This window comes from Falco biarmicus, chromosome 3 (assembly GCF_023638135.1).
Source record: "Falco biarmicus isolate bFalBia1 chromosome 3, bFalBia1.pri, whole genome shotgun sequence".
Classification (NCBI taxonomy): Eukaryota; Metazoa; Chordata; class Aves; order Falconiformes; family Falconidae; genus Falco; species Falco biarmicus.
The window spans coordinates 101505086-101529934 of NC_079290.1; the positions used below are offsets into that span (position 1 = coordinate 101505086).

The following is a 24849-nucleotide window of genomic DNA, read 5'->3' on the forward strand; positions in this document are numbered from 1 at the left end:
TCAATTCTTTCATAAAGTTCAGATTTTAACCCTGGTTGTTTGGTTTTTTTTTTTTCAACCAAAATAGATGTCAGAACGCATTATATAGCAAGCTAATAGTCACCTCGGTCCGTTTTCTTTTTATAATTCAACCAACATCCCTGAGAGAGAGAATTCCTAAGAAGGTAAGTTGAGGTGTGTCATTGTGGAATCTGACTGTTAGAATTCCACGCTATTCCACTGATTTGTGTTATTAAAGATAATAGTGATTTGTGAAGGAGGCGAGAGAGAATACATACATGTATGTGCCTACGGATTGGTGTTGGTAATAATAGCATCACATCTTGCTGCTCAAGTTGTTTAATAGGTAATTGATGCACACTGTTAAACCTGCATCATACAAAATTAGTGTTAATTAGCTGAAGACAATACTGTTAAGAATAAAAGCTGTTAACAATTCTAAGTTACCATGGTCGTGGAATTTTACATGAAAACACAAAGAAAGGGTGTCAGAATAGTGTCAGCCACGAGTGCGAAAGCAGAAGCATTTCCTTAAACGTAACCAGTCTTGTTTGTGCTTTTTCTCTCTGGGAGAGCCCGGCTGTTCCGCAGCCTGCGCGCCCGCTGTGAGGCTTGCTGGAGGCGGAGGCAGTCCTGCTGCCACCTGGAATCCCCGTCTGTGTCGCTGCATACAAGGAGCTGTAAGTTACATGCTACTTGTCCCCGGTTTGGTCAAGTAAATACCCTGACCAGTAAAGAAGGTGACCACTGAATATTCCTTACACAGCCGAGTATTACTGCCAGAAGTCCACCCGCCCGCTCATTGTGGCCTCTCAAAGGCTTTCAGACCAGCTTGTTGTAGGTTAAGTGATGCTGCTGCTCACAACAGAAGTAATTTGTGCTTTTACATGGCTGACATAGCTTTGGCTGGTTTGTAAGTTAAACCACCAGGAAGGCCCATATTCCCTTTCACTTAAAAACAGTGCCCATCCCTCCCTTAGTGCCCTCTAGGCCCCTGGCCAGCTGCCTGGGACATCCCTCTGGCAAAAGCTCACTGTCCTGGGGTCGTTGGTTTGTGAAGGAAAGTATCGCAGACGCTACGGAGATTCTCCAGCACCAGACCGGCCGCGCCCATTCAGAGCGAGTAGACGAAAAGCCGGCCGCCCAGCCGGGCTCTCGCCGAGCTTCTCTCTGCTGCCACTACAACTTCCTTCTGCAGATACAGAGCAAAGGGTTACTGAGGGCGACTGCAGGGGCCTGACCGCTGTGAGCTTCCCTGGGGGAAACCGGACTGTGTCCCTGTCATGGGCATCGCACAGAACTGCGATGGGGAGTCACCCACCTCGTCGGAACAGCGGTTACCAAAACCATCTGGCAAACAGGCTTTATTTTGTTTGGGAAACTGGAAGAAGCTGGAACCAGTTAAATAACTCCCCTGCCAATGCAAATGCTCTGGGATAAGATCGATACAGATGAAGCAGGAGTGTGGACTGGATTGGTGCCACGGCAAGGGAGCACAGCTGCTGGGGGAAGGGTGCTGCAGGAGCCCTCCCCGCTGCCTGGGTTTCAGGTGTTGGATTAGGCACCCTGACCTCGTTTAGACGCGTTTACAGTTCCAGGTGTTTCTCTGCTGCACATTGTAACAGCAAGAAGCCAAACACTGACCGCTGAAGCCCTCAGCCTGGTGCTGAGGCTTTCTCCGTACTCGCACAGAGAACCCCAGTTCCCACACCCGTTATGGCAGGGTGAGCAGAACATTGGACTCCCCTCAGCTGGACAAGCACTAAGTAACCTTCAAGCAGCAACAAAAAAGGATCCTCAGTGCATCACACAAACACAGGGATTGACTTTTGATAAAATAATGGGCACTTGAGGCAAACAGAGAGAAACGGGTACGCAAACACATCCAAAATCATTCAGGAAAGAACTGGGCCTCTCTGTGCTCGGAAATACACCGCACATGAACAGCGCTCGCTGCCAGCGGTAGCCAGGACAGCAAGCGGGTCAGTATTGCCTCACTGAGCACCCCTCTGCACGCCCGCTGGTACCCATGCTCAGCCTCCCGTGCCACCCGTCAGCACGCTCCTCAGCTGTTCAGATTTTGGGCTGTTTTAAAATGACCTCTTTCAATTCAGGTGTGAGGTGCCAAAATTTTGGCAACTCCGGAGTTCATCCACCTTTTAAATGGTTTTATGTACCAGCTCAGAGAATGACTGATTTATCTATGTAAAGCACTTAAGACTTCTGCAAATGAGTAAGATGCATATACAAGCCAACACCTCTCGTTATGTGAGTTAGAAAGATGTCACAAAGTGAGTGACAACAGTCATTTTTCTCACCTTTCTTTCCGATTTCACAGTGATAACAGAACTCCCAAATCTTGATAGTTCCTGTAAAATAACATTGCTTGTTATAATGCAATTATATACATATTTATATATATATATAACATGCAAAGGTGTTTTTTAAAGTGGGACTTTTACTGCTTTCAGTAGTCTGTTTTCTAGTTACTCACCTCAGGAGAAATCAGGACATACTGGGCCTGAAGAAAGGAGAAAAAAAAAAAAAAATCAGTGGAGAGACCCACACTAGGATAGCGTAAGACCAGTGCAGTAACCCTGGCTCCTGAACAGCAAAGAAATTCAAGAACAAACAGGAGGAGCCAAATCACACAGGTCCAGAAATGTAAGTAAACCACCTGTTTTCTGAAACCAAGTCAGGATGCACTAGATACCTGTACTGGATGTAATTAACTAGCAGTCATTATGACCTCATGCCCTGATTTTTTAAACGCTTTTTATGTGTTCTTACCCAGTCTTCAGGACAGGGAGATACCCATGATTTGCAGTGGCTTGTCACGTTCCCGGTGGATGCCTGCTTTCCGTTGTAGATATAAACGCGGCCAGCCGCCCCGCTGAACAGTACCGTGGTGATACCGTTCGTTCGCAGCGGGGATGTCACAATCATTTCAGCTGCAAATATGACAAGGATGACGTAACACATCAGAAGTGAAATAATGCTAAATCAAAGCACGAGAGAGTCAGCATTTACATACCGCTAGATGCCACAATTCCTATTAAAGACAGTTAAAATGAGTTCTGGCTGAGTTGCTTAGGAATTCAGAGCCGCCTCCCCCCACAGCACGATGGAATAACGGTACAAGCCCACTGAGGACGCAGGCTGTGTTTAGCGCGTGTATCAATACGTAGGTGACCAGTCTTCCCATTGCCAAATGTAAAACATTTCACTTCTCAGCTAGATTCATCAAGCTTTACCTAGTCCGTCATTATCCAGGTCACTCAAGTATACATCTCCTCCAAAGCGAGAAAACCTCCTGTCCCCACTGAAGGTGCTGAGCAAAGAAGGCTTGGTGCTGTCTGCCAGGTCGTACACCAGAGCCAGGCCAGCCTGGTGCAGCACCGAGGATATAAATGAAATCCTGGACAGGCTGTCTGCAAAAACACCAGCAGTAACAGAATGTGAGCGTCAGGTATAGGAACTCAGGTTTAATACCTGCAATACACTGACAGCAGGTAATGCTGGCATTACATCATGTGGACAAAATTAATGTAATTTATGAAAAAAGATTGAACGTTATATGGCACTAAAAGTAACTAGCATAGAAACAGTCTCTTAACAATAGCATCTGGGGGGGAAATGGGTTCAGGTTAGAATTCTGCATTTTTACTTTCCTAGTTCCTTACTGCCCGCTGCCAGAATAAGGACAAAATACTGTGTTTTGTTAACTCCAAGAAATACGCAGTCTACTAGCAAATCACTGCCACATAAATGATGTAAGGTGGTAATGCCACTTAAGCTGATTTTAAGGAAGGGAAAAAAACCTCTGTTGAAGTTGAGGTATAGAGAAAGAACTCTACATGTCAGGCACTTACAGGTGACTACAGCAACTATTTCTCACTTTTGGGTTTGTTGGTTTTTTTAATTATGTGGCAGTAAAAAGGTCCCTTTTCTAACTTTTAACTTTGTATCTGTCCCTGGTCATGCAGAAAGAAACAACCCAAAACAGAAACGGTCTCAAGCTTTCAGGACGTACCTGCAGTAGGGGCACCCACCACCAAAACTGTCCTTGTGATCCCAGCCACAGACATCACACCGCTGGCCAGAGACAAACCCGTTCTGCCCATCGCCTGTGAGATTTTTCAAACACCTATGTCATTTCTACAGACTGTCACATCACTTAAGCTCCCGGACTACAGAAGCAGCCCTACCTTGTCTCCAGTCACTGCAAACCAGCGCTTTGTGCTTGGGGGGTTATAGCCATACACCTTCCCGACGCTCTGTCCCACAGCCGATGAGAAGGGATTGCAGCTTGAATTACGATGCAAAAGATATTTGTATATTTGACTAGGCTTGCTCCTCTTAAAATATTTTCCCCTTTTTAAGTTTGGAATAATAGCAGCTGCCAAATTCCAGAAATCTATTTTAGTGATTCCCATGCTTGTTCTAACTAGTTAACGTTTAAAGCACAGACCTGCTCTGTCTATCCATTTACCACCCAATACATTTTTGTGTTTGGTTTGCTTTTAAAAATGCTATCTTGAAATAAACGCCACAGGATTATTTTAGCTGCACTTTTGTGCCCCTTCTCCCCCTCCCCAAGAAAACCCAAGAAATTCTCAAGTATCTCTAAATAACAAAGACCCTCTCTATAGAGGGTCTAAAAAACCCCTCTCCATAAGGAAGGCTGAAGGCATGAAAATATAATTTAACAAAAATATTCTAAGCAGGACAAAGAGGAAACTTCCTGAAAAGCTGGAAGTGTAATTATTACAAATGTTAAACATTGTAGAAGTAGGGCAGAATGGAGGAGAGAGCAAGCTGTCGTACACCACACACCTGGAACAATTCTTCCATGTAGGGCTACCGATCAGCAGCAATGTTACGTCCTCCAGCTGGCAGCTGCCAAGCGAAAATCCGAACCAAGCATAGTTTTCTTCCCCTGTTACCATCCAGTTGGCATCCTGTACTGACAAAAGTCCTGACAGACCAGAAAAATACGAATTTAATCTCGGTGTACCCTGGCATAGAAAAATCTGTCAGCAACCTTCTACTGATTCACCGTGGGACAAGTTTCTATATGCAGTCACACCGCACGTGACCCGGCGCCGTAGCTTGCTCAGCCGGCAGCTGGTGGCCAGTGACAGCCATTATTCACGCGAGAGCTGTCGGTCAAGCCTGCCCCAAACTAGTGACTCCTCCTTAGGGACAGGCCAGCACAGAAACCATTTACCAGGACTCATAATTCGTCAGAGGCGGTGGGTGGGGTAGCTTCAGATAATCCTGGCTTTAAGGCAAATCATCCTGTTTTGGTTTCACAAAAATGTCAGTCAGCAGTGTTTTCAAACCCGTTTTCCCTGTGGCTTCTAATTTTACATGAAGTAGAACAAGCCACAGAAATTAAGCCTTCCTGGAAGTCTCAGCTACATGGCTCTGACAAAGCTCTGAACACCTGCGTATCCCGCCCAGCCCCTCTGGACCCGGCTTAGCTCCACATGTGGCCTTCCCTCCCTCAGCACAACGGTCCTCACCGCCTGCACTCATTAGCTGTATTCACTTGTAGCGTTCCCCTTTAGCCACCTGAGGAGCACACAGAATGATAAAAATTCATCTTTGGAGGTACGTTTGCCAATGCCCAAGGCAGAGGTGAGCCTGCCCTGGTACCACCAACACGCAGCGGACTCGGCTGCTTTAGCAAGGCCTTCAGCGCCGTCCCCCGCAGTGCTGCTGTACCCCAGCTGGGACACTGCAGCCTGTGTGGGTGGAAAACCAGAGGGGAAACTCCTGGTTGTGATGCCCTCACAGGGCAGCGGTTAGCGGGCTGGGACAGTGGAGTGCCTTCGGGCATCGATCTTTAGGCTCATCCTGCTGAACACTTTTATAAATGATCGGGAAAAGGCAACCACGTGCCCTTCCATGAGGTTGGTGGATGACAGGAGACTGGGGGCTATCGCTTGAGGGCAGGGCGACCATTCAGAGGGCCCCACACAGGCTGGGGAACTGGACAGGAACCTCACAAACCTCACGAGTATGAACACAAAGCCCTGCCCCGAGAAAGAGATGCTCCAGCAGTGACGCAGGCTGGGGAGCAGCTGTGTGGAAAATGTCCTGGCGAGCCTGGCAGGCAGCGTGCTGAGCACAGGGCTCTGACAGCAGAGACGGCCAGCAGCATCCCAGGCTACACAAGCAGGAGCATGGCAAAGAGACTGAGAGAAGGGCTTGTTCCCCCTCCCCTCCTCCCTAGACCACACCTATTGCTCAGTTTTGAACCCCACAGAACAAGAAAGATGTTGATAAACTGGAGCAAATAGAGGGCCCCCAAGATGGCCGGGGGCTGGAGCACTTGTGCTGTGAGCTGAGACTGGCGGACCAGGACTTACTCAGCCTGGAGGAGAGGAGGTTTTGAGAGGACCTAACGGCACCTGCCAGTACCTATAAGGATGTTAACAAGGAGACAGAGCCAGGCTGTGCCCAGTGCACTGGGGTACCCATGCCTTCTGTGCCTCTGACTTCACTGGGCGTGCGGGGAGGACAACAGGCATAAGCTGAAGCAAGAGAGGTTCACACTGGCTGTAACAAGACATTTTTCCCCGATAAGGCCAACCAAGGAGTGGAAAAGCTGCCCAGAGTGGCTGCACAATCTCTACCACTGGGGGCTTTTAAGCTCTGACTGGACAAAGCCCTGAGCAATCCAGTCTGACTTCACAGCTGTCCCCTTGGGTAGGAGGCTGGACTAGGCACCTCTCAAGATCCCTTCAAACCTGAATTATCCTACGATTAGTTAGGAATAAATGAACAGTCACATGAAATATGGGTGGGTTAATCTACTCAACAGATATTACCTCGGTCACTCCTGTTGAAATAAGAGTAAAATGCAACCACAAATCCTCTCTGCTGCCCACCACCAGGTGCGTATGGAGAGCCCACAACCAGATCAGCATTTCCATCTCTATCAACATCAGCTGCCAGGAGGGACCAACCAAGATTACAGTAGGAATACTGCAATAAACAATTAGTTTAAGCCTGACATTGAACTGAAACCACCAGTTCTGTAACAAAATAGAGCAATTTTCTTCTAAAGAGCTAACTTTGCTCCTGATCAAATTACCCTCCCACTCTCTGACTTCAATTTCATTTTCTTTGAGGGATTTTTGAGGGCTATCCATCTTTCTGTTCACCCTGTTGCCTCCCCTGCACTGGGGTACAAGTGTATTTCCCACGTACAATCAACCCAAGCAAGCACCTGCTTGCATCATCCCCATCAGTCTAAATCCCCTTGCAATTAAGAATTTAACATTCTTTTTTTTTAAGCCCATAAGCGCCCTTCCCCCACCTCCTGCCTGGGTAGCCCTGTGTTAATCTGACGCATTTACCTGACAAGTTATGGTAACGTTTGGCTGAGATGCCAAGCCTCTTCCCTCAGTGCCAAAATAGACATACACAGCACCCTACAGCAGGGAAAGCAAACACAACATGAGAGCACCCGCATGTCTGCACTGACCGAAATCTGGGACAAAGCACAAGGAGTAAAACAGTTCTGCAAGGGCTATTAATAAATATTAATTTACATATAAAATATTAGAACCTTCCCCTGATACTGTCTTTTCCACCCCAAACCTAATAACACCCGTGCTGCAATGGGTGCTGCTATAACCTGGCAACAAACTTAGAGATGTACAGAGAAGTACATTTTCCTCATACTGTGGGTAAGGACAGTATACTGGATATTTATATTTGCTAATACACACATTCAGGTGGCTCAAATTTTGTTAAGTACTATTTAATGCACTGGTGCACAGTGCCAAGTACAACAGGTGCATGCAATTTTCCATGCCAGTGGGTCTATGTGAAAGCATTTAAATTCCTATTTAGGCAGCTATTTCAGGATCTGAAATTCTGAAGAGTTTTAAGCTTAATGGACGTGGTTTAAACCAAAACATTTTGCTTCTCAGTTCGTGTGAGCTGAAAATACTCAGGGACCGTTATGTGGGCTTATCTGGTAAGCTGCAAGTCATTAAGCCTCTGTAGCTTGATTATTTTATGAAGTGTGTCTGTGTTTGTATCGCACTTTAGATATCATCTGTTGGCCTGTGACAGTGACAAGCAGATGACAAGGCTCACTGACCCATGATGCCCGTTCCAGACTCTCTGTTCCCAAACAAAAAGAGTGCACCTGTATTTTATGAACGGCTCCTTACATTTCCAGCGCATCACTGCTGCAAAGTTGGAATCTGATTTGGACTGCTAACATGCAAAAAGGCCACTGGAAGAGACACACAGGCAGCTGCCACTGCTCTAGTCAAAGTACCCACAAGGGTTAATAACCCTTTGTGCTGAAATTGCAATGTGCCTTGAGCAACAACAGAAATTCTCGTTTTGCTGTTCAAAAAAAACCCAATGCATCAATAAAAATGTTCTGCTCGGAGGGAAAAAAAAACCAAGAAACCCATGTGTGTGGCTTACTTTGTAAGTAAGAAACTGAGATCCCACAGAAGGGGCTCCAACTGCCAGATCTGGCACTCCATCCACATTGAAGTCCAGGATGGCCAAGGCAGAGCCAAATCTTCCTGAAGGCTGAAAGAAGAGGGAATGCTCCCATGAAAATAACAGACACTTTCAAGACGAAACCATCAAAACCTAATGCACGTCTGCAACCACAGCACGGGGAAGAACTGGAAGCAGAGATGAGAAAAATCTATCCCCAAAATCCTTCAGATTTTCTTAGTGTCACTGTTCTCCCAAGCCACAGCTGTCATACTAAGACACTAACTCGGCTATGGAGGTGCTAAAACGTGCACTACCTCCGCAGGATGTGGTGCTGCTTCGCTGTCGCCTCTGCCGAGCCTAATGCCCCCCTGGGGTTATACCTGTGACCCTTCCTGTTAACAGCATCATAGCTGTGAACCACCACAAGGTGAAAGGCAGCAGCTGGTAACGCCACAGTGTGTAAACCACAGAAAGAGATTAAAGGGAAATGTATCTCATCTCTCTCCATTCTCTTCTTTGTAAATAAAGATTTTGTACAGAGGATCGTCTTTATTACGCAAAGAGATGATTTGATCCTGCTTCTCAGTCACAAGCCAGTCACCATGTCGAATTGTAGTTTTCTCATTTTTTAAAATAACATGTACTCTTAGTAAGGACAAACAATTGTTTTGTGAGAAGTTATCAATTAATGAAAAAATGTAGCTTTGAAGGGATTGAAACTTAAGTTGAATTAATAATTTTCAATGAAAAAGGAGGGGAAAGATCACAGTATTTTCTTAAATGCAGGGACCAGCATGAGCTATACTGTGACTTACAGAGACACTACCTCAGTTATATTCAAGGGCAAATTATGTTCTAATACCCACTTATCTGGCACAGCAATAAAAGTGAACCTACAGGTGACCATTGCTTTAATTGTTCCTGTAACTCCGGGAACAGTTCCTTTTCTTGAAAAGCATACAGCATCCTTTTATCAGGGGGGTGTATTTCAGGCATAATCCTCACCCATATTAATGACACTGTTGCTCAGTCAAAATTTACCACATTTTCAGGCAAAAAAAAAAAAACCAAACACCAGATATCTGATGTGACCCCTCACCTGATGACCCTGGAGCACTTGGTCAGCTCTCTCATCCAGATCCATGTCCTCTGGCGGCAAACCTGACTGGTTGCCGTAGATGACATACACCCGCCCTAGCTGAACGTGGCCCAGCGTGCTGTACCCTGGCGCTCCAGCCACCAGGTCCTCGTACCCGTCCCGGTCCAGGTCAGCTGAGGTCACTGCCCTGTTCAGCAAGGGAGGCAACAGAATCATAGCGTGAGCTTCCAGACTACCACAACATTAGCAGAAAATACTTCCACTTCTTTCACGTAAACCAAGACTTTGTCTTTCCCACCTATTTTTGTAAAAATCTAAACAGCTTTTTTCATTTTATATATTTGATTTTTGTTTTCTTGAATTAAATAAAAAACCCCCCAGAGCCTTGAACATTCATCTTCCATTACGGCACCAGAGATCTGTAGGAACTGCTTTTTCCTTACTGACACAAGGCACCCGAGAGGAATCAGAGCAAGGAGCATGAACAAAGGCTGCTTGCATATGACACAGAATATAAAAGATGAAATTAAGTATCTTTTTAACAGAACCTCTGGTTTAATCGATGGACTTGACAGGAGATAAGCAAAGGGATCACGGGTCTCAGTAACATGCTGGAGTTTAGACAGGGAATGCGGAGACAGAAGAACTAACTACTTTTAATTTGGCTGGTGTGAAGTAAACTCAAGAATTAAAACTTCAGTTTTTGAGCCAGAAGAAATAAAGCAAGATGAGCAGCATTCCAAATTTATTTTATTACTCTTCCCTGTGGCAGGTCAAGCCAGAACCTCTCAGGCAAGGAGAGAGAATATGCCTCTTTCTGCGTCCTGAATCTGTCTCCCTACTGGTCCTGCAGTGTTTCCAAGAACACCTGCTAGGCACCACCAGTGATCAATTTGGGACAAACAATTAATTCTGCACAAACATCAACTGATAACCAAAAAAGGGTAACAATGTTCCTACGCTGTTTAGAACTAGAGCCTGATCACAGACAGAACACTGAGCTCCTTCACTAAGGAGAGACTGCAAAAAAATTTACAAGACCACCCTTCCACAGAAAGAGGTTATCTGACCAGAACTCACAACTGAATGCAAATTTTGCTCTTGATACAGTTTTATGCAATATCGGCACAAAGAGGCTTACATTAACACCTGAAAGGTCTTATGGGTGAACCTGTTGTTCTGGCCAGATAAAATAAGCCATTCAGCCAGATTTGCCACTAATTGATTTGGACTATCACCTTTCAAGAGTATCCAAGGAATAAACATTAATATTTTGGTGGGTACTCAAAATTTTCAGAAATTAAGAGGGAGGCGGGAGGGAAAAAAATACCAACCATCCAAGTCTAGCGTAGGGTGAAGTGAGAAAATATGAAGCTGATGGCTTGGAGATGTGCTTAGAAGATTTCCAAGGTGTTGCTGCTAATGCTCTCCAGACATTGGTTGCAAAATCACGGTTTAGCAAGCGGAGGGAATTCTGAATTAAAAATAATGGAGAGACACAAGAATGGTTAAAAGACAGGCTGAAACTCTAGAACAGGGGTCCTCAAACTACGGCCCGCGGACTGGATACAGCCCCCCAGGGTCCTCAATCCGGTCCCCGGTATTTACAGAACCCCCCATGCCCCCCCTCCACCCCCACCCCGGGGGTTGGGGGGGGAAACCAAGCAGCCACAGATGACTGCCTGCCACTTCATCTGCGCGCCGGCTCCCTGTTTAAAATGTTTGAGGACTCCTGCTCTAGAACATTATGGAGCACCTCAAAAATCAAGTCACCAACGGTGGAAATCGCCACATTGATCTAAGTGCTCTCTGGCTCAGGTCATGAGCACCATTTTCTAGAAAGACAAAGATCTGTATGCTCTAAATGGAGCACTGCTAACTGCTCACTGCTATGCTTTGTTGGGACTTCTTACCCTCAAAAAGTGATTGTATGATTCTTAAATACTAAGGATACATTTCTGTTATATTTAGCACTGCAAGATGCATTCTAACTTCATTACACAATGAGCAAAGCATAAAAATTTAGTATTTACAATGTACACATAAATATACACATTAACAATGGTGCTGAAATCTCCATGAAGTGAAGTCAGAGAGTACTGTTGACATCCAGAGACCCTGCTCCACCACGCAGCACTTCAGACAGAAGTTAAAAGTGTCATACAGAGCTGAATTCTACCTGACACATTTGTTGCTTCTCACTTACTGTTGCCCAAGGTTGCATGTTGAACTGAACTCCTCTCTCTGTAAAACTGATATTCTTTTCAAGTGTTTTTGTAAGCAAAGAAGTCGCATTTTTCTGATGTTCGTGTTTTGACTGTTTGCTTCTGCTAAAATAAAGGCAGTCATAACAATTAATATAACTGAATTAATGGCTTGAGTATTTTATGACAAAGCTAGGAGAAGCAAATATATTGCATGTAATCAGGTGACCATTTCTCCCACATATAAACAGAGTTCTCAAAAGAAACCAATTAAGCTGGTTTCTCTCGAGATCTTTGCCAGAGGACTACACACACTCGTGCTCCAAACAGCGGAGTCCCGTATTTCTGTACATAACCCAAAAGATCTCTAGTTATTAATAGTTCACTGTCCACACTAGCGGAAGACTCTCCTTTCATCAGTAAATCGTTGAACCTTCAGAGCCGTACTTACACGTAGCTGACCTTGTGCTCGCTTGTGCAGTTTATAAACAGAGGGTTCTCGGGCAGGAAGCAGCCACTGAAGAAACATGCAGAATGCATTTTAAAGGTTTTCCCACAATGGAAGTGAAACTAAAAATACACCATCCTATTCTTACTGGTTCCTCTGTTAGAAGTCGTCAGATTCCTCAAGAAAGCCTGCTTATTCAAATTCAGAGCACCACCGTGATCCTTAGGAACCCCTTTGACATTTATTTTAATGACCTCCATTAGGTTCTACATGAATCTCACATGTCTTTATATAATGGAAGCATATTGCAACTTGTCCTGCTAATTCTATTGATCTAAAGCACTTTTAATGAAAGTGCCATTCTGGAACAAAGAACACAACAGATTATGCCATATTGTATTTCCAACATCATTTTTCCAAAACAGTTGCGGTGGTATTTTCCATATAAATGCATGGATTAATTGCCACTGTTGGTCTTACGAAGTCATTTATGGTAAAGTTATACTTGTAACAGAGCAGTGCAAGACTAGAACTTCTATAAAAACAGGGCGTTCTGAGCTTCCAACACTAGAATAGATACCCTTACTCTTTCTCATCCAATTTTCCTTCAGTGTGTGAAGGCAATCTTTGACCTCCCCTAGGAAGAGCCACCTTTGCTGGCTGATGACAGCAGCCAGAAGGGGCAGCCCCAGCCCCAGCCAGGCCCGGCAGAACCTCAGGGCAGGGCTATGCGAAGCTGAGGCAGCCCCTCGAGCACCGCTCAGCACCCCGGAGCCTTGCCTGGGGAAGGGAGGGTGAACACGTAACAAATGTGAATTCAAGGTCTACGTCATCCTGCGTGCCCAGGTAAAAGACAGCCACAGAAATCCCTTTGTCCCAGTGAGGATTTAAAGCTCAGCACCTTTTCTAGGAAAGAACCTGCCTTCAGGAGAGCAATTAATGGGTGTCAGAATTGGACTACTGCGCTCATTGCAGGAAACACACCGTACCTGGTTCCACTCTCCAGCATATGGCTCGTCAGCTCAAAAATATTGTTTGTCCAGAACGCCATGTCGTCCACTCCTCCCAGGAAATACTCGTGGAACTTCTCCACCAGAAACGGAGATTTACTAGCATATGTTGAAAAAAGCTAAGAGACAAGCCACATACTTAATAAGATGGGTTACATTGTCTTCATGCTGTATGTTCATTTTTATAAAGAAAACTGAAAACCAACCCTGCTAACAGCAAGCCTTTCTCCATACCTGAAACAACAAGAAAAAAAAATCAGAAACAAATTTGCTTAATTTAATAATATTTAATTATTTAAACAGTTCTTTGCAAGGCTTTGGTATGGGAAATACTATGCAAGTCATTACATTTCCTTGTTGGTTGTTAACATAATTTTTAAAGCTGTAATGTGAGAATTAATAATATTAACTTTATTGCTGCCCTTAGTTTGGAGGGATTCATTCATGGTATTTGTAAATGCTGTGTGACTATTGGTAATTAACTGAAATAAAGAATACAGCTAGGCTCTTTATGATATTCAAAAGCAGACATCGCCAGGTATCTGAAGCCTCTTTTGAATTATTCTTGGACTTGAAAGGATCTACACAAAGTGTAGGTAAGCCATCTGTTTAGGTATGCACACTACTCCAGTACATGAAATTTATATTGCTAACATGCCACCATGCAATGGTACCTGAAGATGCAGCTGTTTTGAAATAAATAGGCATACATGCATTAAATAGCTAAGACGCTGAATATGTGGTGTAATTATGAATTTAACAGTCATTAAGCAGTCCAAATTTGTATTCTAGCCATTAAAAAAAGATCAGCTGTTTTACTATTTTGGGGTCTAGTAGGGAGTCTATATTGCTGGCATCAATGCAAAAGGCATATCAAATAGTATCATGATAATTTTCCTACATGAAAATTTTCACTTATGAAAAACCAGACAAAGCTATTCTACTTACAGTTCAAGAAACAGCAGGTAAGTACAGTCAGTAATTGTGCTTTCAGTTATGATCTCTTTTCCATAAAATTCCTTATAGATAGCTGCTAGGTCTTTGACTGGCACATACCTTAAAACAAGACGAAGGTATTATAACAAGAGATTTCCCACATCCCCTGATAAAAGGTTCTGTAACAACAGTAGCCTGCCTTAAAATGTTCTAAATTTCAAAAGAAGGTCATGCCCACAAGCCCAGGACTGCAGGCGCAGTTACTCTTTGCAGCGCTCTCCTGTTGAGGCTCAAAGGCAGTGGCCCACAGAGCCGTTCCCCTAGGGCTGCTGCTGGTGGCTTCCACACTGCCCACGCTGGATCCCCGGCTTGGTGATCACCTCAGCCTGGAGGATGTCCTCCAGCTCTCCTCTGTGCCGAATCTACTCATGGCCAAACAGGCATTTCCCACACCTGGGCCAGAGTTTTATTAATGAATGGTGCCTTCTACACCTGGAGCAACCACATCCTACTCAAACAAAACAACTCAAATGGCCTACTTTATCAACAGGAAAAGAAAAGAGTTTTTTATTCCAGTTAAAAACTGTGAGGGAAAAAAAAAAGTGTATATCTAAAACTGCTGCTTCTTTTTATGCTTTTACGACCTGTCTGAATTCCACAGCATCTATAACCTTAGACATCCTCAACTGCCAAAACTTTAAATGGAAATCTAAGTGAGATTTGTTGAACTAATTGCTAGGACATTCCAGCAGACCCTTTTCACTGATTATTTTATATATAATTATTTATAATTCCCTTCAGATAAAAAAAATTAAATCCTTCTTGCTGTTCCTATACATAAACCACTTTTTTTCTTCTCTCTTTCCATTTTTTTTATGTCAGAGGACAGTAAATATGCATACAAGGAATACCAAACAGAAAAATTCCAAGAGCCGCAAGGATTTCTTTTGAAAGAAAGATAAAGGACAGCATTTTGTTAAAACACAGAAAGTAATCTCATTATCTTACCAATTCGATGCCAGATAACTGAAGTCCAGCTCAAACTGACTCACTACATCTCCTCCTGTGGATGGAAGAATGAAAAAACCCCACAGAGCCCAACAATCCAAACCTGGTAAGTACCTATGGTGGGTAACAGCATGACTGAAGCTGTGTATGGCCATGCTATCTATGCTTATATGGTAGATCCTCCAGCTAGACATTTATAATACAGAAATGGTTCACCTGAAAGTATGCTGCATATATTATACATCCAGAGAATAAGAATATTGTAAAATTTAAAATCACAGTAGTGACTCCATTTCAACATTAGCATCCTTCAGCCTGTGTTTTGGCTTTAGAACAAGTGTCCATATGGCCTACCACACCTCCTGCCACATGCAGCATGGGGACAGGTATAGCAGAGCTTCACAAGCTGGGGGGGAGAGTGAGAACACAGTGCCCACAGGACCCATTCCTGGCTCCTGCACTGCATGGGGTAGGAGCCAAAATCACCCACTATGGTTTTGAAGAGGACTTCCAATATTATTGCAATAGAAGGATCCAAAATCAGCAAACGGAAACATTACCAAAATCGCCAACATTGTGAGCTTCTGAGTATGAACCATGAAAATCAATCTGGAGAAAAAGAAAACCAAGAACACTGTCCATTTATTTTACTCATTCTTCCATACAAATGTACAAGCAGCAACAAATCATCCAAGCAGCCCTGATGTTTACAGGTCCCAAACCTGGCCAACTTCATTCTTACAGAGTTTGTGACATTACGTGTCTCCAAAAACCTTCCTGAAACAGGGCTCCAGCTTTTCTTTTCCCTCCTCACCTATGTCCAAAGCTAAGCTATCTCTTCCAATAAACCCAGTTATATCAAGAAATAAAATAACACAGGCTTACTTCTCCCATGGCCTTGAGAAATCCTTGGTCAATGCCCAGGCTATGCCAGCTAACGTCTGCCACCATATGTGAGGCAATTCCAAACAGGAAAGCCACCAGCTTCTCTGTAGCCTACACAACAACAATCCACTTGTAGTCACAGCAGTAATTTCACTCCTATCCTTCAGAAGAGTTGAGCATTTTACAGAAGTACATTATACAGGCATAAAGGTGGGAAACTCTTATAATCCAAGAATTTAGCCTGAGAAAGTGTTGACCACTCATTCCTTGATGCTGGAGACACGTTTTTGTGACCTGAGAAGCTTTAAGCACTTCATACAGTCCAAGGCCATAGAATTGCATGGTTGACATTAGGACACCTTGTGTGGTTCCAAGTTAGATGTGTACTAAAGTGTTTTTCTGGACTGGGGACAAACAATTCCACTTCCAAGGAGCGAAGCCCCTCTGCCACCGTGGGTGTTGCACGGGCACACAGAGGAGAGACCGGCATTCCTGTGCAAGTGCTGTTCACCACAAAAGTACCTGATTAAAGTCCAGATATGAAATCACTCATTCTCACAAACAGAAAAGTTACTTGGAATAAATTTACAAGCAACACTAAATTTCTCCAGAGAAGTCTTCTTTGCCTTGAATCACTCTAATTTCCAGAGGTCTTAAAAAATCTGTAACTGAATCATAGTTTTTGATGAAGTGATACTTCCCAAGAGTCACAAGGCCAGTATCACCGCTGGCCCGACAAAAGGCAGGCAGACTTGTTTAGGTTTTAAAGAGTGCATACTCTCAAATGTTACTCCACCTGGATGACTCTCCTGAGCAGAGAGAGAACAGCAAATTCTCCAGTAAGGAAAAGAAAATATTACGTTCAAAATAATTTTCACTTCTGAAAGTTTGTTTTTCCTCTCCTCCTGTGTAGCTCATATACCATAAACAAAAGCAAATCAGGACTAAGTCCAAGGTTTCACAAGTGTGAATTCTAAAAGACACATGGTTTTCAAGCGGCTAACACACAACCAGATCCGAGAATAACTCAAGATCACCAGTCACATTTGGATGTTTGGTCCCAAGAAGTGTATCATAAGCACCAGACCACACTGGAGATAACTGATAGTCATGGGAAAACCGTAACATTTTTGTCTGGTAAAGATGAAAACAGGATTTCAAATTTTCCTCTATCAGCACAGACTTTAATTTAAAAACATCTATTTTTTCTACACTTCCCAAAGGATCAAATTGTAACAAGTAGTGAAGGTGAAGAAAACAGTAGAAAGCAAAGTCAAAAGTTAATGAAATTTTCTTACTTCTTCCCAAGGCTGAGGGTAATTCCTTCTGATGTAGTGAATACTTGCGCTGAGAAATGGTGACCAGTGAGTATCTTCAGACACATCATGGAATATTCCTATTGCAATAAAATTGTATCAGTATTTGATCTATTCTTGGGGTGGGAGAAGAAAAAAGAAATAGAAAAGGTTTTCCCCACGAAAAAAAATACAGACTCTTGTTCAATTTCGTATCATAGAGACGATACATTTTGCAATCCACTTACATGAGAACAGCCAAATGAGATGTATTTTTATATGATTTATATTGTCAAAAAAGATACTAGATTTACCTTCTAAGATTTCAGTATGAAGCACTGGAAAGTTTTTTGCCTGCTCCCTTTCTGTGTGCCTGTGACTAGGTACAGTACAACGAAAAACTGCCTCCCAGATGGAGAGGATAAAGAGAGCTGACCGAGAAGCTTTTGACTAAGTGAATGCATCAAATTGTAGGGCAGGGAGGCTGATGGGCATGGCAGCCAACTCAAAATACCATACTTTCGGACAGGTAGCAGTTTCCACAGGGCGGAGGAGGGCTATGTCATCATAATCATCATTTTCAGCAGAAAGGCACACTTGCCAAGATGCAGTCAGTGTAGGAGCAGAAGGGCAGAGGAAAGCAGGAAAAATCAGGTTTTCCTTTGACGCATCAATTATTACTCTCACTTAGATTTATGCAGAAGAGATTATGTAGGACCTAACAATGACCTTGCCTAAAAATTTCTGTGTACCTACATAAAGCTAAGGGCAAAGTGACGACGTGACAAGATCAAGCAGCATGATATTAAATTCTCTAAGGGGGAAGAAGGTAGGATTCACTAGACCAAAATTAAATGTTCACAGTGTAGACTTCTACACCTAAGTTTGTCTCCTGCCTGCAAAGGCGGTCTGGATGGCTTTGTTCTTGATCTAAACCAGCTCAGATCTGCAGAGGTCCCTATTTCTTCCACACTGACTAAGGAGACTGCTGACAAGTGCCCCAAGTGAAAACAAGGGAAGAAGGACCCCAGCTTCAGTGAGGGAATATGGGCTGGAGGCTGCAGGTAGAGAGGCTCTGGCTGCTATAAGGCAGAAGTCAAAACTGTTAGAAAGGGAAAGATGAGATGGAAATAATCAATTTAAGGTAGGAATTGAAGAAATCCCAGGAGAACATCAGTCCTGAAAACAGGGCAAGCGAGACTGAAGTTTGGGACACAATCTTAAGCAAAGCGAGGCAGAACACCAGGAACAGTGACCTGGTGACAGCAGACAAAACTGGTATTGAATGCCAGAGCAGAGGGGCAATCTGGATTTGAACTGGGTACCACGACGTAGCAACAGAGAAGATCCCCCATTAGGCAACGCAGATGGGGCAACCTGCCTGTAAGGATATAAACCAAACGGCCTGTAGCTGGCATAAGCAACAGTCAGCATCAACAACCTCTGACTGAGAAACAAGAAGTCTAGCTGCCACTATGTGCTTTTAGACTCTGAGTAAAGCAGGCAATGGGAAAAGATGAGGAAAGTGTCCTTGGAAAGACAAGGATTTTGCAGCTTGAGGCAGGAAAAACAAATACTGAGGTAAGCAGAGGCACTGGCAATCACCTAAAAAAAACCATAAAAGATGAGGCAGACCAAGGATCCTAAGAACACTTTGAATTTCATGGACCTGAATTTGCCTGACCCACTAACATAAACCACCTCCCCTGCTTCACACTTTCGGTAAGATCTTAGCAACCATCTGGCCAGATGCCCTCACCCGAACCAGGCATCACGCCTTGTCTCTGCTGTGTGCCTGAAAAACCAACAGCTTGTTGTTGGAGCACGGGCTGCCTTTGTCCCATTTGCTAATTGCCACTATCCAGATTTACCACTTCAGTAGCAAATACCCTGGAGCAAGCCCTAGCTGGCTGTTCTACACCTCTGGTGTTGCTGGAGAAGCTGATTACGCTCAAGAGCTGATCCACCAGAGCTGCAAAATCAGGGGACCACCTGCAAGTCAAGACATACTTTTTACAGCCATTGCAACAGGGAGGTAATTTTGTAGTGCAGTCTTTAGATCTTCAAGCAGCAAAACTAAGACTGACGTTAATTTCAAACAGGAACCAGTAAAATGTAGAAGACAGCAGTCTGGAAAAGAAAGGCTAACTAGGATGTAACTCCCCCCGCAGTAAGTAGTACACTGTTCTGGTTTGGTGGGGTTTGTTTTATATATTTTCTTACTGTCTTTGCGACTGATCTGAAAGCAAGCAATACTTCCTAATACAGAAATCAGCTCTAGGGTTTCCCTAAGACTTAGAAAAAAAGATAAATTTGTCCTCTCAGTTTCTCCCTAAGACAGCACTCAGTAATCTGACCTAATTTAATCAAACAGCATCCTTCTCTCAAACTGCCCTACACATTAGTTGAAATTACCCAAAAGTTACTTTCTACAAACATTTTCAAATGTATTATTTTCTTACAGAGTTCTACAAAAAGGCTCAAAATACTAACAAAAATGGTAGATGTTTTTGCAGGAAGGTGTTTTTGACCCTACTTCATTTCCTACAACATAGCTATTTTCAACCCTACCAAAATCTATAGGATTTTCACATAAAAATACAGGTGTTACAATATTTTACTTAAAAGCTTTTCTTACCTCTTTTGCAGATCATAGGATAAAAGGCATCAGGATAAATACTCCCAGCCTGAAATGCATCTTGGTGGTTTAGTAATAACTGGGGAAAGGATGGGGAAAAAAGGAATCAGAATGCCTTTGCAAAGCATGAAAACACAGTTTACTGCCAATATAGGAGAATTTGAAATATAAATACCCAGCAATATATTTTATATTATATAATATTATGTGATATATTATACAGTATGCAATATATAATATAATAAAATATAAATACCAAAACTATAAATTATTTAATTTAAATATCCAGCTTCAGCAGCAGCAGCATCTCACACCATTCCCGGCCCCCAATCCTTGTAAGCAAAACTAAACTGATCAGTATACACTGCAATTTGAAAGGCCATTTAGGCAAGTATTCGTATGATCTAACTTTAGGAGCTGGTGAAGTCACGAGTTCACCTTCTGAAGGTGCCCTCCTCCTGGGCTAAGCACAAAGCCTGGGCTGCTAACTCCCATCCTCTGAATCACAGCATAGCTGTCTACAATGGGAGTACTTCCCTGGAGCGATCTCCTTTGATAAAAGATCGAGTTATATAAAACGGTCTTCTTCACACTGACCTAAAGGATATTAAAAACGCTTCAAACAGAAAACACATATAGGGGTTGCTCATACATTTATGAAAACTGTCCACGTGTTTACAGTGCTCAGCTGGATACAGCCCACAACAGAAAAAGCTATTTGCACCAAGCAGAAATCAGTTCAGTGATGTATGCGGTGCACCAAATCCCAAACCTTGCTGCCATTTTGCTGTCCTTATGTTTATTACATCTCCATTCCAAAAGTCCTCAAGCGATTCTAATAAAACTACTCATAATGAGAATGATTTAAGAAGATGGGAAAACATGTGAGAAAACACACAGAGTATAAACATATCATTATATTTGCTACATATTTGTAATAGTATTCAGAAGGAGTCAGAAGATTTTCAACAAAAAAAAAATGCAAAAATACAGTCTAGGCACAATATTTACACACATATCACTGAGAATAAATAATAAAGAAAAGAAAGGCAAGAAGACAGACAGAAAAACATTCAGAAGAAAGGTGTACACAATTAAGCAATAATGTGCTTCCTACCTGTCTATAATTAACATTCCCTTCACGCCTAGTGAAAAATTCCAGAGCTCTATGTGCTGAAAAACAACATATTGAAGTATTGATTTACAGGTAGTGTGGCCAGGCCCCTGTTTTTAGAAGCATTATCAATCCCTGAACACACTGCATTGCCGTCCCCAAGCCGAGCCGCACAGGTGCACCTGTACGCGGCAGAGGGCACATTTCCTCACCGAGGGACCCAGGGAGGAAAGGCCGTTTCGGTGGCACCTCTGGGCACTGAGGTCTCCTCAGTCTGTCTCTAAGCCCCAGCTCCCAGGCCGACCCACAGAGCTGAACCCCCAGGGAAAAGGAACTCCCCACATCCAGAACTGAGCTACAGCCACGACCGACACCATCAGCCCCAGCGCGGCCCCAGCGTGGATCCTAAGGGTCCAGCTGGAAAGGACCCACATTAAACATATTTAAATATCACTGTTGCCCTTAATGTTGAAAAAGGTACTTCAGGAATCAATGCGGATGTTTAACAATTTGATGAATTTTTAACGTGTATGAAAACAAACAGAAATCTAAAGTCAGTAAGGTAAATAATACTATTTATTCACTGAATAGGCAGACATTCTTAATGCAAAAATATTTCTTGAGCAAGCATAACAGGACAATGAAATACACTGACATCACTTTTCTTTAATGAAGTCTCCTTCTAATTAATGTTAGATCCTAAGGATAATCTATTAACACTATTATAAAAATGCCCAGCGTTGCCTTCAAAACTATTTGGTTGAAACTGCACATGTAGGTTATCTTCATGCCTTCCCACACTATTTACAAACTAAGGCTGATCAAGATAACCCAGAATATGCTGATTTTAATTGAATCTTTACTAAATAAACCACAACACAAAAAAAAAAAAAAAAAAAAAAAGCACACCCCCCCTCACCCCCAATAACCCACTTTCAATCTGGAATAAGACCTAGACAAAACTGTATGGGTTTGAATGATCTTTGACTTTGAATTTTACTCACTGATCTAAACCATCCTTAACAGATATGTTGAGATACCTTAAGGACCAATCTTGTACCAAAACAGGAATAACTTAAAAATAGAAATAAAAAAGCATTTTAAGGCTCAGCCATTTCAACACACATCTCCGTTCCCAGTGTGGGAGGTCTCATCCCCCCCAACTTCTCTCCTTACTCCTGTGGGTCCAGGTCCTACACATTCACCTTTGGAATGAATTCCGTGAGCGCTCCCACAGCCCCACAGAGCCCCACAGCCCCACTGCGCCCGCAGCCCGCCACCAGCCCCGGCCTCCAGCGGCACGGCTGTGGCAAGTAGGGCACAGCACAGCTCTGCCCAGCATGCAGGACATGAGCAACATTTTGAACAGGCAGAGCTTTTCACTGTTTTAAAAGTACTTTCGGAAGTCTGTCCTGGATAGACTTTGGTGCTGGGTTTAAGTCGGAGGAGTTTCTTTCTTCAGACTGTTGGGTTTTTCCCCCCCTAGGAATACTCAGTGTGTGGATTTGGTAATAGCTTTCAGTATTTATCATCATGGGCTTTTACTCGCACATTAACAAAAGCACTGATTTTAGCAGCATCAGAGCTGACCCCAGTTTAATGTCATTTTCAGACAAACAGACAAAAGTTGTTGTAAACCATGACCCAACAGCTCAGTGTATGCACTACCCTCAGACAACCAACATTTTTAATTTATATAAATCCAGGTTTTCTACAATATGCTTCCTTGATTAGAAAAAAATGTCTGCTTTGGGACAGATCTGTAAACTGTTTCCCTTTGCAGATTTCTTGCACATACACTCTATTCTAACAAATCTGTTATTTCAAGTTTTCAGAAGCTCATAGTAGTTAGACCCCCTAGCTTGCAATGATGTATGCACATGCCTAACCTCAGGCAGCGCGACGTATACCCATTGCTATGGGTTTTTTAATGTATGGTTAAGAAAAGCAAATGGCTGCAGCACTCTGACCGAGGGTACAACACTCAGCAAGGGAACATATTCTCAGTCTCAAATGAATGCCACTAATAATCCCAGCCTTTAACTTGTTCAAAGTGGTGTGCATTCAGTAAAGTCTGAGATTACCTAAACAGAGACATCATACGTTTTACGATGTTTGAGCAACAGATTTAGAGTCAGAAACAGAAGAACAAACAATTGAAAATGTTTCAGAACAACCTCACACTCCTCAAAGAGTGTTTTGCAAGAGCTACAGCAGAAACCAGATTTTAAAAATAACACATGTAAACAAGAAATTCAGAACAGAAATATTTCCCCACTTTGATGTTCACTCAGCTCTGTCCTTCATTTCTACAAATCTAGGCTGTTCAGGCTAAAGATAGCAACATACCAGAAAGAGGCACGGAACAAAAAATGTTCACAATGTTAGTTGTAGATACAACCCCCTTACACTACTTTATGCAGATATGTTTTATGCAGATATGGCAAAATTAATACATGATGGTTTGAAAACACAGCTACCACGGATGATCTGTGTTATTCTCTAGTTTAAATATAACAATCCCATAAACCACATAAAGTATTCCTCTTCTTTCTCCAAAGCAAACCCAGTCTGCCTAAGCCTCACTGACACAAACATCCCAGTTACATAATGCCTGTGTTTTGGAAGACGGAAAAATACGCAACCAAATTGATTCAAGCATTTTGCTTAAAAAAACAGTAAATTTTCGAACTCCAAAGACAAACTACTCATTTATCCTATGTGCTATTCACATTTTTTTAAAATGATGTAGAATGCTCATTACTTTATTCCCTCCCTTAGCTTTCTAGCCAAATCCAAATTTACTTTTCCCAAGCAACTCAAAAGACAAAAAAATTCATCCCAAACATGACTTACCTATTTCAACATGTGTTGAAATTCCACTTGGGATACATCTTTGACAGCAATAGCACAATATAACCAGCAAAACAGACCAAATCTTCAAACCAGCCATGACGCTGGCTCCAACGGTGATTTCCAGATGCCTGGAGCGGTAGCACCGTGACCTTTGAAATGTGGGTTACGGAGCATGCCTTTTCTTTCGGGCGTATCGCTGACACAGCAAGTAAACGACTGCCGTTATTTGAAAGGCTGTTTTATACCAATGCTTTTCTTTACCTCAGATAAAGTCACCTATAAAAAAGAAATTACCTAGAGGTGTTCTTCGCTCTTGAATTCTGCAACCTCTCCGGGGTTTGGGCAGCACAGCAGCAGTCAGCTTTCTGTTAACGTACAAAAGCACAGCACAGAAGAGCATCCTCCCAGTTTGCCCAGCTCATGGTGAGCTGCCCTTACAACAGATACGTCAGAGTTCACAAAAAATCAAAGCCGATCGCCAAAGCAGGATTAGTAGAAACACACTCGCTCCCGACCCGTAGGCAGCACAAACTCTCATGCTTTGCTGAGCTGACAGGCCATTACACACGTGCGTTTGGGTTTCGCAATCCAGACTGAAAGGCAGACTGATACAGGGGGAAATCCTGCGCGCTCCTGCCGTGCGTATTGCTGCGAATGCCTGCCTGACTGCAACGGCTGGGCATGCTGCGGCTCCCAGCCATCCTCCGTCCCCCGGGCCTGGCCGCTGGGCCGGGCTGCTCTGCTGGTGCCCAGCGGGACCGTGGCACCGAGCACCGGCTTCACATGGCCCTCGTGGCAGGGGCTGACCGTGGCTGCTGTGGGACCCAGCAGATGGAGGTGAGGGCCACTAGCCCTCATGGCAGAGGCTGACC

At 43.4% G+C, this 24849-nt stretch overlaps 1 protein-coding gene across 6 annotated transcripts; it reads right to left on the reverse strand.

The window, feature by feature from the left end:
* Positions 1-323: 323 nt before the first annotated feature.
* GPLD1 (glycosylphosphatidylinositol specific phospholipase D1) lies at positions 324-24547 on the reverse strand. 6 transcript variants are annotated; one of them, XM_056333314.1, is made up of 25 exons: positions 23978-24543; positions 21125-21180; positions 20008-20086; positions 17373-17470; positions 16075-16185; positions 15750-15798; positions 15190-15244; positions 14194-14301; positions 13452-13479; positions 13225-13364; positions 12239-12304; positions 11790-11910; positions 10918-11057; positions 9584-9770; positions 8461-8571; positions 7371-7445; positions 6840-6996; positions 4837-4978; positions 4209-4308; positions 4034-4127; positions 3255-3431; positions 2791-2951; positions 2495-2521; positions 2319-2369; positions 324-1192 (listed from the first exon to the last, which is right to left on the reverse strand). In XM_056333314.1, exons 1-25 carry the CDS (start codon positions 24072-24074, stop codon positions 1115-1117), a joined length of 2508 nt encoding a protein of 835 aa, XP_056189289.1. In that variant the 5' UTR covers positions 24075-24543; the 3' UTR covers positions 324-1114. The 6 variants fall into 6 exon arrangements, with proteins under 6 accessions (XP_056189289.1, XP_056189288.1, XP_056189290.1 ...); XM_056333313.1 differs by having other exon boundaries at positions 11790-11913; positions 23978-24540; XM_056333315.1 differs by lacking the exon at positions 8461-8571 and having other exon boundaries at positions 11790-11913; positions 23978-24547.
* Between the last annotated feature and the right edge of the window lie 302 nt (positions 24548-24849).